This window comes from Tenebrio molitor, chromosome 1, assembly GCF_963966145.1.
Source record: "Tenebrio molitor chromosome 1, icTenMoli1.1, whole genome shotgun sequence".
In the NCBI taxonomy this organism is placed as follows: domain Eukaryota; kingdom Metazoa; phylum Arthropoda; class Insecta; order Coleoptera; family Tenebrionidae; genus Tenebrio; species Tenebrio molitor.
Window position 1 is genome coordinate 23,800,930 of NC_091046.1, and position 14,422 is coordinate 23,815,351.

At 33.1% G+C, this 14,422-nt stretch overlaps 1 protein-coding gene across 1 annotated transcript; it reads right to left on the minus strand.

Annotated features, from left to right (window-relative positions):
• Nucleotides 1–335: 335 nt before the first annotated feature.
• Nucleotides 336–11,943, minus strand: LOC138128875 (uncharacterized). Its single transcript, XM_069045086.1, has 3 exons — nt 11,786–11,943; nt 1,363–1,680; nt 336–985 (listed from the first exon to the last, which is right to left on the minus strand). Exons 2-3 carry the CDS (start codon nt 1,675–1,677, stop codon nt 497–499), a joined length of 804 nt encoding a protein of 267 aa, XP_068901187.1. The 5' UTR covers nt 1,678–1,680; nt 11,786–11,943; the 3' UTR covers nt 336–496.
• Between the last annotated feature and the right edge of the window lie 2,479 nt (nt 11,944–14,422).

A 14,422-nucleotide genomic window follows, 5' to 3' on the forward strand; every position in this document is an offset into this window, starting at 1 on the left:
TTTGTTCCCATTTGAAAAAAATATTTTGACGGTTTAGCCTTGAAGCGCTTACGTGAATTTTTTGTAGCCTATTTTTTGTAACCATTTAGTTTGGTGTATAAATAATTACAATCCACCGATAAATAAGTGAGTTATGGACTCGTCTCTTTTTTTAGGGACACCTGTATTTTGCAGTGACTATTTTCACAGTCTCTTTCCTGTATAAGTTTGTCAGCGCTTTTATCATTGTTTAGAATTAAACTACTACAGATAAATCAATAATAAATTGAATAAAAGCGTTATTTTACCTATGAAAAAAGTTAGAAAGGTTTCAAATCACATAATTTACTAGGCACTAAATTATTACAACAATTTATTTATTTTGATACATAATAATAATATTCGACTGAAGCAACACAGTATAAGAAATGCTCATAAACATATATGAAAATTGATTAATAACCTTGTGAAATTGAGAAATAAGAATAAAACTCACTTTCTTTCGTTATTAAACATGTTATTCTTCTAAAGTTCTTTGTTCACGACGAGATTTGAAGCTCACAGATTTAATAGCTGTTTGTGCTGCCTGAGTCTCTTCAGCATTTTCAGCAACAAGTGCTTTAAATCTGGCGGCTCTACGTTCTCTGGCGGCCTGTTTTTCAGTTAGAGCAGCCATTTCATCTTCTATGTCAAGAATTCTGTCTCTTGACTGTTTTGCTCTTATAGCCGCAGCACTTTCTCTGTCATCTGTACGTTGCAGTGGGCTCCATTTTACCAAATCACCACCATCACCTTCATAAGTTACCTTTAAGGAACGCCTTTTAAATGTAACGTCCTCATCCAATGCTTTACGGGTGTTTTCATCAAGACCAATACTTTTAAGTGTTTTGTCAGATCTTTCCAAAAGACGCTGAGAATTAATGTTGTTAACTGTACTTTCAAAGTCAACATCATTGGCGACGGACACCTTCTTGTTGGCCCTGATGCGCCTTAACGTTGAGGCAGTCTACAATAATAAATATTTTTTATGTTTAAATTGTATGATTTATATTTGTTTTATTTAAATTAGGTATATACACGCATGTCGACCAGTTACGCTTAACGCAGCGATCTGTAACATTCTTACAATTATCGAATATAAACAAAATATAAAATGACCAAAACTCAATGTGACATTCGGATAAGTATCATTGTCACAAATTTTCCATCTGTTAGTAAATGCGGGTATAAAACGTGAGACAATAATAATTATGTATATTAATGTACATAATATATGTACTTTTATATTTTTTAAGCACAACAATATTTGCAATTATGTCATGTAATATTTTATTAAATTAGTTGTACACGAGATACAAACACAAATTAACACCACAAGCGCACCTCCTCGTCTATGTCATTTTCAACCAAATCTAAAGCACGCTGAGCAATGCGTCCTCCACGTGAATCAAACATATTCTTTTCCATTATATGTTTTTCTGCACGACGCCGAGACGTTGCTAAATCTTCGTCTGCAAATGCTTCTTCGTGACGATTAAAAATATCTCTATTAATAGACGATCTTAGTGGGGATGAAGTTCGTGGAGAGTATTTTTTATCCAAACGGTCTAAAGCTGGTCTGTAATAATTTTGACCGATGCTGTAGTTGGCATCATAAATGCGAGTTCTTGGTCTGCTGAGAATTGTCCTTCCAGACATTTTCTAAAAAAATAAAAATATTAAACATTATAAAATATAATGCTAGTATACTCCGTCCAGCGAAAGATTCGGAGATTTTACATTGTAAACTTATAACCCAACATTAAAAAATGCACTAGAATACATTAATTAGAGCATAATTTCAGGGCAAAAAATGTTACTGCTTGAATGTACATATGTAAATAAATAATTTACGCTAGGTAGTATTCTCTCTGCGATAAAATTTAGTGATTTTTATGTCAACCAATCTCTCGCTGGACCAACTATACATAAAATTTATTTGAAAATATTTGAAAACTGTTATGCTGAATCAAAATAAAACATCTTTACCAAATATTTGAACAGAGAATTTTCTGAATCATAGTTAGAACTATATGAAGATGCTTAAAATAGGAACCTGTTTTTAAATACGAGTATAGTGGAACCAGAAATATGTATAGTGATTTTGTGAGGGATGGAGTACATTAACTTGAGAGGGTCAGTTATGGCAGGGCAATAAACTTTTGGCACTCGTCACGCGATTGGGCTCTACCTACCTTTGTCTCCGATGGTCCATTTTCAGACGGCTCAAAAACATCTGTCATAGAAGATTTATAACTCTCTTTAAGTTGGTAATAAAAGTGACCCCAAAATTGTAGAAGAAATTATCGACCAGAGTCCATAAAATCACTATATTTCAGGTTCCACTATATACAGGGTATTTTCGAAGTTGAGACGTTCCATTTAACATGTGATAGTATGCGTTGTTCTAAAGAGTTTTAGCCAAAATCACCTTAGTAATAAATGTACGGCAATGAAGATACAATCAGTTAATTTTTTTGAAATTTTTGAAACCGGTCCTGCTCAAATTTGCGCTGATTTGTTAGAAATTGGAATTGACAAAAAAAAAATCAAATGAGCATGGACGTTAATCAAAAATACTGTCAGAGTTGTCGGAATGGCTTTATCATTACGAAAATAATGAGCTCACAGATATGTTGCTAATGTATATGGGCAATGTTATCAGTATCACGTTATCAGAATGCAGCTGCGGCGTCCAGAGAATACGCAGAGCTATTTCCAGAAAGAACCATCCTGGGTCACGTCAGTTATTAATCTAGTAGAGCGGAGAAATAGACAGGACCCGATTCAAAATTTTAGAAAACAATAAAAATATACAATCAATTATCTCCGTTAATACAAACATTTTACTAAGAAGATTTAGGCTAAAATTCTTAAGAATAATGTATAGTATCTCGTGTTACAAGGAACGCTTCAACTTCGAAAATACCCTGTATATTAATATTTAATTTTTTTCTGGAAAATAAAATTTCTAAAAGCGTACGGCATAACTTAAAAACTTGTCATTTGTAAACTGTGAGATTTGGAGTTTTTATCTAATCCCGTGGGATAAATGACACTTATCCCACTCATTTGAGTGGAATAAGGAACTTCATTACCGAACGCATTTCATTACTCCACTCAGTGGAATAAGTGAGCTTCATTACCCCACTCAGTGGGATAAGTAAGTTATTATTCCACTGAGTGGTGTAATGAGACTGGCGGAAATAAATAAGATTTACCTTTTTTTTTAAATTCGGGGCGGTCTTAGATAAAATGTTGTACATAACACGTGGGCTAAAGCATATTACAGGAAACTCGTGTGATTACAGATGAACTCGGGCTAACGCCCTCGTCATCTGCAATCTTCACACTCGAATCCTGTAATATTGCTTTTATCCCACTAATTGTGTAAATAACTATTAAGTCGTTTTTTTTTTAATAGTTTTTACTCGAAAACACTAAATTTGTATTGTAGAATACTGTTTTCAAAATAGGAACGAAGAAAATGGTGGGTTTGACAGAACACAACCTTGTTAGAGTTTCGGCAAAATTTCTTTTCATCATCACTGTCAATCCTACTGATTGAAGCTGTAGGTTGATAACAGATTGCGCAATGAAAGAGTTAAGGAATGTAACAACGTCAATATCAAGCTGAATTTTTTATTGAAAATCACACTCATGAATCGACTATCCAATGAGAAACCTGCGTTTATTGTTATAACCATAAGATACATAAAATATTTTGAATTTTGACAACTTTAGGCGGAAAGAAAAATATTTCCAGTATAACAAAAATAGCAACATTTTAATTCAAATTATTACATTTTTATAAATAAAAATTCTACAGTCCTGATATTTTTTAAAAACTTTAGATAAATTTCTTGTCCTTCGCTGATGGTTAATGTATTCATGCGCTTTTTTTGCCGAATATCCCTCTGCATAGATTCATATCCTGAAAATTTTATTTTCGTGCATCGTGCATTGCTGACGAAGCAATCGATTTTGCAATAAAAATGCCTGGATTCGTTTTCTACCAACTTTATAATTTTGACCAAAAAATTTTTACTTAAAATAGTAAAGAGCCATCAAATTAATTTGTAATCGATTAATCGAGTTATCCATGAATCTGAAATCGTATGTCGTTACTTGAACTCCACGCTCCAATAAACACAGCTTGAAACACAGGTTAAATCTCGACATATCAATGAATCGCAGGAGACATACGGACTCAAATCCATGGATGACTCGATTACAAATTAATTTCATCGCTCGATAGGTAACTCAGCGAATAACAACGTAAACAAATTCGACTCAACAACAGACAATATTCTGCTTTAAAAAGCAACGGAGTACGGCAAAAGATCAAATCTTGATAATAAAGCGTCTCTTCTGAACATGAAATCCGACGTGATGTCCACGATCCATGAAAATCGGCATATTAAAAAAACTGATAGATCACACGACCACGCTATCAAAGACAGTTAACAATGGTACTTGTAATTCAAAAGCCAACAACTGCAACAACCGACGGAATTATGGACCTAAACTGAAACCTACCACTAGACACTAGAGGATAATGCAAGTGGATCTGGTCATTTAAACAAGTACTTAATTAAAACGCGTTTACTCCTCCACTAATTCCATTCCTTTACTTAATTTCACTTACAAATTAGAAAGTCAAAACAAACTTTCTTTACTTATTGATTATTATTACAGACTTATCTTCACAGAATATAATATATAAATAAATTCACCTTGAGTATGAATCGATTCTTCTCATAGTAAATCAGTTTAGAATGAGTTTCATTCGAGAACACAAAATGTTTTTTTGTTCGACACTGTCAGAATTTGAGAATTTTCTCCTATGTGAACGGATTTTGATAAATGTCACAACTTGTCAAAATGAAACGTCAAGCTAATTTTAAAGGTTTTAAGCGATTTGGAGCCTTTAAGGGGCTCGTCGAACAAAAAAAAACGTTGTATTCAACTCGTTCGTGTGTAAATTGGGCCTTTTTTGGCACGCGTGGGCCATTTTAAAACACGAGTGATACTCGCGTTTTAAAATGGCCCACGCGTGCCAAAAAGGCCCAATTTACACATAAACTCATCAAATAAACTACTATTTTTGTTTGACACTGTCAGAATTTGAGAAATTTCTCCTGTGTGAGCGGATTTTGATAAATGTCACAACTTGTCAAAACGAAACGTCAAACTAATTTTAAAGATTTTAAGCGATTTGGAGCCTTTAAGGGGCTCGTCAAACAAAAAAACGTTGTATTCAACTTGTTCTTGTGTAAATTGGGCCTTTTTTGGCACTCGTGGGCCTTTAAAATGCTCGTTTCACTTGTTAAATAAACTACTACGAGTATATGACAAAATCTTATTTTCGACATGGGAATAAAAAAAATGATAACTGGATTTACCACACACGGCCTTGTTTGTTGGAGCTTCGACAAAAGTTCTATCATCATCACATCATCGCTCTTAGTATACCCATTTGAATCTACACTGAAGTTTCCAAAAGTTTTGTTTTTCACAGCTATCCCTTATTTCTTTTTTTGTTGATTATATTCAGTTTGTGTACCATAAATTGATTAGTCACATTTTTACCATTGTAAGTTTTTTTTTTGTACGAAATACAGAACAATATACCGTATGTCTCCGGATTGAGTTCACAAGAGGGAAAACATTTTTATTTTTGATTTTACGCAAAAACTTCACAGCAATAACATTTTTTGCTTCTTTTGAAACTCCCATTTCCGTTATTAAAATCTTAGTTTTGATATACTGCATTCTTAAATTAACATTTTCTGTTAAAATTTAGATTTAAAATTAATTTTTATGTAATAAATTTTATTGTTTTCAACTGTCATAAATTCTCATTTTTCTCCTTTGTAAACTGCCTCTTAACTACCCTAAAGCAAAATGAGCAGATAACGAACTGTTGCCCTAGGCCTAGACAAAGTTGCACATACAACGTCACATTTCTGGCAGGTCTTGAAAAATTTGTCAAAACTGTCAAAAGCAAATGCGAAAACATTTTTAAAAGATTTGGAAGCTTCAGGGACGTTGTTTCGAACAATAAAATTTTGTATGCAACTCGTGTCTGGGTAAATTGGGCTTTTCTAATTGCCCTCGAGGCCTTAAAACCCTCGCTACGCTCGTGTTGTCCCTCGGGAAATTAGAAAAGCCCAATTTACACAGAAACTCGTTGCATAAATAACTATTATTATCTAATATTCAATAGTAATGTCCTGTTTTACTAGTTAGTTTCAATTAAGTAAACTGGGCTATAACTAGTCTATTGTTATAACCCATCGGAAGCAGATTTTCATTAATAATGTTATTATTTAAAAATTTTGGAATATTGGATAAAACGTTGTATGGCGTACGTGGGTTATTAAGTATTAACCACTTATATCATTAATAACTATTATTATTTTTTACAGTTGGGTTTGGTTTTTGGCAAACAACGTATTACTGTTAGAAATAATTCCAAAATGTTGTATTTAGAACATAGAATTTATTTAATACAGTGTTGGACCGGTTTTCGTAACATAAATACAAAATTTAATGAAACATTTCCCAGCACTTATGTATCACGCATGGGTGTGCGGAAGCTTATAAAAAAGTTTCTAAAAACTGGATACTGCTGAAGAACTAAGACAGCGCATAAGGAACGCTGTAACATCATTAACAATCGAAAAAATTCGAAATAGTTTTTAAGAACTTTGATGTAGGGTTGAATTATGGGCAGTCTTCCTCTGTGTTGAAGAAGATTTTTTAATAACAGAAATGGGGGTTTCAAATGAAGCAAAAAATGTTATTTCTCTGAAGTTTTTGCGTAAAATCAAAAATTTTAAAAAATTCCTCTTGTGAACTCAATCCGGGGACATGCGATAGAAAGCCCAGTATACAGTGTCACACATTATTGATGTCAGACATTATTGATGCACTGAACGTACCTACAGTGTGATTGAAAAAGAATGAGGACAATTTGAATTTGGCGCCTAGTGAATAATTTGTCATGTTGATAACAAGTATTGACAGCAAAAATAAAGCTTGCTATGTTCATGGGCGTATCTACTGGGGAATTGCAAATTGGTGACAATTGACAAAGGAAATCAAAATAATGGGTTTGACCCTGGTTTGACTGAAACCTATGGATAAATCTTGACAGGGATGCTCTTCTGAAGCAAAACTGCCACACACAAAACATGAAACGCACTATAATTTATGGCGCCAAATTCAACTTGTCCTCATCCTTTTCCCATCACACTGTATATAAAACAACGACTGTAAGAAATTATCAAAAAATAAGGTTACGTAAAATTAACACGACGGCGACGTGCAAAGTGGTGGCTTGTACTTCTTTTCCAAAATGCAACGTTAACGATGAAGCAGGAATTAACGTTTACCGGTTACCGGAAGGCTGTGTCTCCATTTAAATACATGGAGTCACAGCACACCTGATGTATGAATCATTTATGAAAACCCTGTATACCCAGGCTGATTCACATAACTTTCCGACTCTGACGAAATTTAAATACAGCCAGTAATACGTTTTTCATTTATAACTTGGTCCAAAATAATGAATAATTTAAAACTTTTGTATAACTTGGACATCCCTCACAAAAGTCTCAATTATTATAAAAAGTTTAAAATAGCAGTAATCGAAAATATATTTTTTTTATTTAAGAAACTGACTCATCATATATCAATATCATCGATCCTTTCGTCATTGAAGCACATTTTAATTAACAATAAATATTTTAGAATTATACAAAAAAGAATTATCAATTGATTGTCAAAAATGGCAAAAGTGTCCAAATTTCATAGTAAATAAAAGTATGAAGTTATAACTGGATAACGTATTACTGGCTGCGTTTAAACTTCGTTAGGGTCGGAAAGTTATGTGAATCAGTCTGTTAAGCGTCGTTTTCATGATGGCTTTACAAGCGTGGCTCGCTTGGCTAGCGTGGCTTTGCAAGAGCCGTTTCCATTTTCATGGTGGCTTGCTACTTCAAGGCAGCCACGCCAACGCGCATGCGCAATTGTGCGAGCCAGCGTTGAACTGTCAATTCAGCTGATTTGATTATGTAATTGCGAGTTCGAGCGCATGCGCAAGCTTCCAAAGACTGAGCGTGGCTTTGAAAAATAGAAATATTTCCTATTCTAGCCACGCCGCGGCGTTTTTTAAAAGCTTTGCTCCCATTGGTCGAGCGGCTTTCAAGCCAAGCGAGCCACGCTTGTAAATCCACCATGAAAACGACCCTTTAGAGTCTGTATTTCGAGATCCGTCTGTATTTGACCTGACTCTTACCAAGCATTACGAAGTACCGTGTGATCATTCAAATTTATAATTAGAGTAGGCTATGATTTTTAAGTTAGATTGGCAACATTGACTGTTGACGGCTTGATTTGAATTGTCAAAGTAACGCTTCAAAATGTTTACTTTAGAAAATAAAAATTTCTTACGTACTTATTTTAAGAACGCTGAACGGCAGGAAAATGGTGAATGGAAGTACCTACATATCCCATACAAGTTTGCGATTTTCGAAATGCATTTCTTTATTTTCAGGTTGAATACCTAAAAACGATGTCACTGTTCGGTGTTGGAAAATACGTTTGAAAATATGAAACGGTGAGTTAACAGTTGCATCGAAGCCGGGAGAGAACACTTTGAACATTTGTTATAATTGTTAATAATAGTTATTAAGGTATCAAGGGTGTTATGTATAAGGATGATAAGATAACGCGCGAGGTCGGCAGAGTGAAACCCAAGGGCCACTGGCCCGAGGGGAGCACGCCGACCAAGGGCGTATCATTATAACACCCGTGGTGCCTTCAACGTTTAATGTCCGACTAGTTTCGTGTGTTTTTGGGCTGACGGTAATTTGATTAATTTATAGCAATCAGTCAAAAGTTGTTTGAAAATACATTAAACCTGGTCGTAACTAAGCAACAAAGAACTTATAACGCCCTAGATCCTGTTATTTAAAGAAGGGCGTACATTAAAGTGTATTATTTTCTAGTACCATTGTGATCATAAAAAACGACTACAGTTAACTTGGGACGCCACTGAGATTTTTGAAAATTTAGGCTGAGTGAACGTACCATCGTAATCATTAAAAACGACTACACTAGAAATTTGGCTGTGTAAAGTTGAATGAAAGTCACTGTGACAATTGAAAAATTCCACAATTAAGAGATTTTCAAAAAAAACATTCTGCAAACCCAAATACATGATGAGGGTACCATTAGAAACATTGCTGCCGAATTGGGTGTTAGCACTAGCACTGTGTTGCGGTCGGGTTTATTTTCACGGATTTGAAAATTTTAAATCTCAGTACTATTGTGGACACGAAAAACTGGGCAGATGTGTGATTTAGTTGTCAAAATTTCTAAACCATACCTTAGCTACTCATAACCAAGTTGACAGTTTTTTTGAAAATATCAATCATAATGACGGTAAAGGTGCATTTACATTGACACTTTTTGAAATGACAATAACAGACTGCCCAGGATTCCATGTCCCTCATTGTACGTTCACTCAGCCTAAATTTTAAAAAATCTCAGTGGCGTCTCAAGTTAAGTGTAGTCGTTTTTTATGATCACGATGGTACCGAGATTTGTCAAAGTTTGTCAAGCTCAATATTTAAAATTTTCAAATCCGTGAAAATAAACCCGCCCGCAACACAGTGCTAGTGCTAACACGTAGTTCGGCAGCAATATTTATAATGGTACCACCATCATGTATTCGGGTTTGCAGAATAGTTTTTTTGAATATCTCTTAATTGCGGAATTTTTCAATTGCCACAATGACATTCATTCAAATTTACACAGCCAAATTTCTAGTGTATTCGTTTTTAATGATCACGATGGTACCTACTTCATTTCCTTTAAATGACAGATTAAAACGATTTAACATTAGAGAGAACCTAAATGTCAACATGTTGCGATACAATCTAATTTAAAAATCATAGCCTACTCTAATTATAAATTTAAATGATCGCTCGGTATATATGATGAAAAAAGGTATATTTAACAGCACTAACGACCATTGAGTTGTTAATTTTAGCCTAAATTTAAAACATTTAAAACCCAAAAAAGAAGTTGTCCTAGATTTATATTCACAAATGAAATTGAGTTACGTTAGAACAGTTATCCCAGATTTATTTGAACATGACTGTACATGAAAAATTTGAAATATGTATATGTACAGTCGATGGACAAATAAAACTGGGACAAAAATGACAATCACGTAAGTCAAAATTTACAAATCTGCATCGTTTAATTACGGCTTTATCACAAATAGGTTAACTTTGGTGTGACATATTAGTCATATTACATATATAGACGCTTACAAATATATTGACAATTCAATGGTCTGATTTACATAGATTAAATTTTAAGTGTCCCAGTTTTATTTGTCCACCGACCGTACATAGTTTCCAAAATTTAAAAATGAAATAAATGTACCGTGACATCATTTAAATTTATAATTAAAGCAGGCTATGACTTTAAAATTATATCCGCAACACTGTTCACACCTTAATTTGAATTGTCAAAGTGACGCTTCAAAATTGAATACAAAATATGAAACGGCGAGTTAACCGGATGTTCCATACAACTGTTAACTCGCAGTTTCATATTTTGTATTGAATTTTGAAGCATCACTTTCACAAACCAAATCAAGATGTCAGTGGTGTTGCCAATATAATTTTAAAGTCATGGCCTACTTTAATTATTGTAAATTTAAATGATCTCACGATATATCATAAACATACCATTAATATCCAAACATTAATGATTTCTAATTTATGATAATTGAGTTTACAATACAAATTATTATAGAATATGAGAAAATATTTTGTTTTGTTTTTTGCTCTTGATATTTAGTGCGATTCTGTTTCAAAATGTAGCAAAATTGTTATCGAACAACATTGATTTTGCATAGATCAAACCAATCAACAGCTTCATGTCAATAAACTACAACCTTGTTATATTGTATAGCAATGTTGATAAATTTTAAAACAGAAACGCACCAAATATGACCGTACTTTAGCATAGGTACACCTATTTATTTTTTATAACAACTCGTAAGTCAAAACTCGTAGGTAATAGATTAATTATACAATATTATACGACATAATTATTAAGAATAAAATAGTAAAGAAAACGTATGTATCATTGTTACATAAAATAAAAGGAATATAACCTTCATTCCTACATATTCAGTACATCGGTGAAAATTGAGCGAAAACCTAAATCTTGGTTTAAAGATAGATAGGAGAAGGTGGTGGCTTGTTCTATTAACTATTATTAGCACAACAGCATGGCCTGGGTTATTTGTATAGGTTACATGTTGTTAAGGTTCCTGTGATACACAAAAATCTATTTTACATTATTTTTAACACAATTTGGGTATTTGTAGGTGATTACATAATAAAGATATTTTAAAAAAACAATAAATATCACATTGGTGCTATATTAGGAGTATTAGGGAAATCGTATTTAATTTATTGTGTTGAAAATTTAAGTAAAAATTAAATTATTCTAGTTTAAAAACCTAATTTTACAAAATGATTCATTTAAAAATATCCATGCCAAAGTATTAATAGAATTGAATAAATATAGTTAAAACCTTCGAAAAATTCGGCTTGTTAATTAATCCGAATCAAGACTATAATTACACTTTAAATGTTAGTAAACCAATACACATGTATGTCATCTGCATATATACAAAATGCAAATTTGATTACAATGCCTTAAATTTTCTTACCTATAAACTGCAGATATATTTTTGTCAGTAGCTGTAAAGACGTCACACACCAAAGATGTAAAACTTCTAAATGAAATAAAGCTGCGCGGGGATACTGATTCCCCACCAAATAGAGGACTCCCACTCACTGACTCATTTTATATTTTCGTATTTTATATATGCGGTTTACTTATATATTTTAATTATTGATATGATGTACTACAATTATTATTATTAGTACCTATGTATCAAATTATTTATCTTTGCAAACGAAACAAAAATGAACTAACTAGGTATGTTTCTTAGCAATTGCGAATCAGTGTTCAAAAGGTTAAACCAGAAATAGAGACACCGTCGATTCAAGAGTCTAGTATACAGGGTGTTATGGAAGAGTACGTGTACATTTTAACCACCTGTATAAATCACCACAAAGAAGCAGATTTTACTATTTTTCCATTAACGACAATTTTTTAGAATTTGCAAATCCCTAACTTGTTACTTTGCACATAGAATAATCCGCAATTAAAATGTAGAAGAAAGTTAAAATGTTTCTGGACGACTACATTTGAAAGTAGCTCTTTCTATACCCTTTTGTGTACCGAAAGTTGACATCAGTACTAAAGGTGACAATTCTGTATTCAAAAACACTTTCGAGGTGCTCTGGGATAACTTCCATTTCGATGTAACTGTAATCCCGTCAGATGTTGACAGCAGTTCACAGTAGTTTCGTGGAAATAACTTTGAATTATTGTACATTAAATTATTTAGTTTTAGGGAAATAAAATTAAATATCACCATCTGATCTGCATGAAGAAACTAATACAGCGATATTAAATTCATTGCCTGTTAAATTTATACAGGGTGTCTCAGCTAAGACTTTCGAGCTTAATACATAACTCAGTTATTATCCAGCGGATTTTTGTGAAATTTAAAATGCAGATATTTTAGACGGTGAAGAATAAAATTCCATTGATGCAATCACCCAAGTCTTAAAAACGTAATTTTTACATGCCTTTGTAAAATGTTGAATCAATTAAGATTTACATAAAAAAATGATCGTCAATAAAAAATGCTGTAGGGAAAAACTCGTCCTTGAAAGACGTCTGGTTTGCAAGAAAAAAGAAAAAAACTGTGTTAAACGTGGCTGCAAATGTAAAAACGTAGACGCGTATGAAACAAACGCGCAATTTTGCAGAATTTTGGTCATCCCTTTTCGCAGAAGCGCAGGTGACATATTTGACGTTAATCTTGCTAACCTTACAAACACTTACAAAGTTAAAGACAACATTTGGACGTAATTTATTATACTGGATGCTTTAATTCTTCCATAAAGGACTAAAACATGATCGGGATATTTTAGCAAGGTAATTTACGGGTCTATTTTGTAACTCTCAACGATCATCATTACTAAAGGATCCCTCGTTAGTTAGTGATTAATCGGAAAATAGTGATCAAATGGTATTTTGCTTCTCGCTAAATAACGTAAATTGACGTCAGCTGTCATCCTTAAATAGTTTATGCATTTTTACTATCCACTATATTTCGTTCGTGTTGATTTGTCTTATTAAAACTTGCTCTTGCCAATTTTTCTAGCGATGAACAGAGACATATTGATACAAATAGTGGCAGAATTGGAAAAGAGTTCTTATAAATTATTATTAACTGATCGGTACAAAATACAGAGATCGTGATCGATTGTTAAATCAATATTTAAGAGATGTAACTGATCCGTTCTTTACAACAAAAGAAAATTTCAGAAAACACTAGCGACTTAGTAGGGCGGCTGGACAAGATTTGTTTTTAAAAATTTTACCTTACGTAGATAAGGGCAGAGTCAAAAAATCCCTGCTGTGTTAAAATTTGTAGTAGTCCTGAGTTTTATGGCTCATAGCAGTTACCAAAAGCCTGTAGGAAGCAATAAGCAATGTGCTATGTCTCAGTCCGCAGTCTTTATGAAATTGTAAAAATTATGGTAGAACACTTGCCCCAGATTTTGTTTTTGTTTGTTTTTTTTACTTTTATTACATATTTTTATTATTCCTGAAGAATGTATTGTTCTCTAATTCGTCAACATAGAGCTGATACTGTTGCTGAGTCGTCTTGCATTTATGCTTGGGCATTGTTTTTATAACTTTACACGGTCGCAAACTTTTTTTGTTGCTTTCGTATCAGTTACATATTATTGATTGTGATCAGTGTTATTTACTTATTGCATTTTCAACATTTACGCGGTAGTGATAGTAAAAAACATAAAAAGTACATGAACTGTCATGATGTCATGAACATATGGGTACTATAAAGTTGGCCGTTGTGCTACTATCCAACCTGAAATTGTAAACTTTTGCCATAACGATGGTTATCGAATTATAATGATAACGATAGGATTTAAGAAATACCAAATATGCTGAAATCGTTGTAGTTTAATAGCGACCAATGCTTAACGAGCATCACTATCGGATAGTTGTTTAATGATAAGTTACAAAATAGACCCGTTAGTTCACGTACGCTTCCTGTGTCTTCAAATAAATTGAAGACTCTCTTAACCTTACATTTTGTAAAACCTACATTTGGGTAGTGTTCCACGACAAAAAAAAACTGTGTAATTGAAGTTCTTACGACACTCTCCATAGGCAATTTCTTTTTTCCTTTTTCAACAAT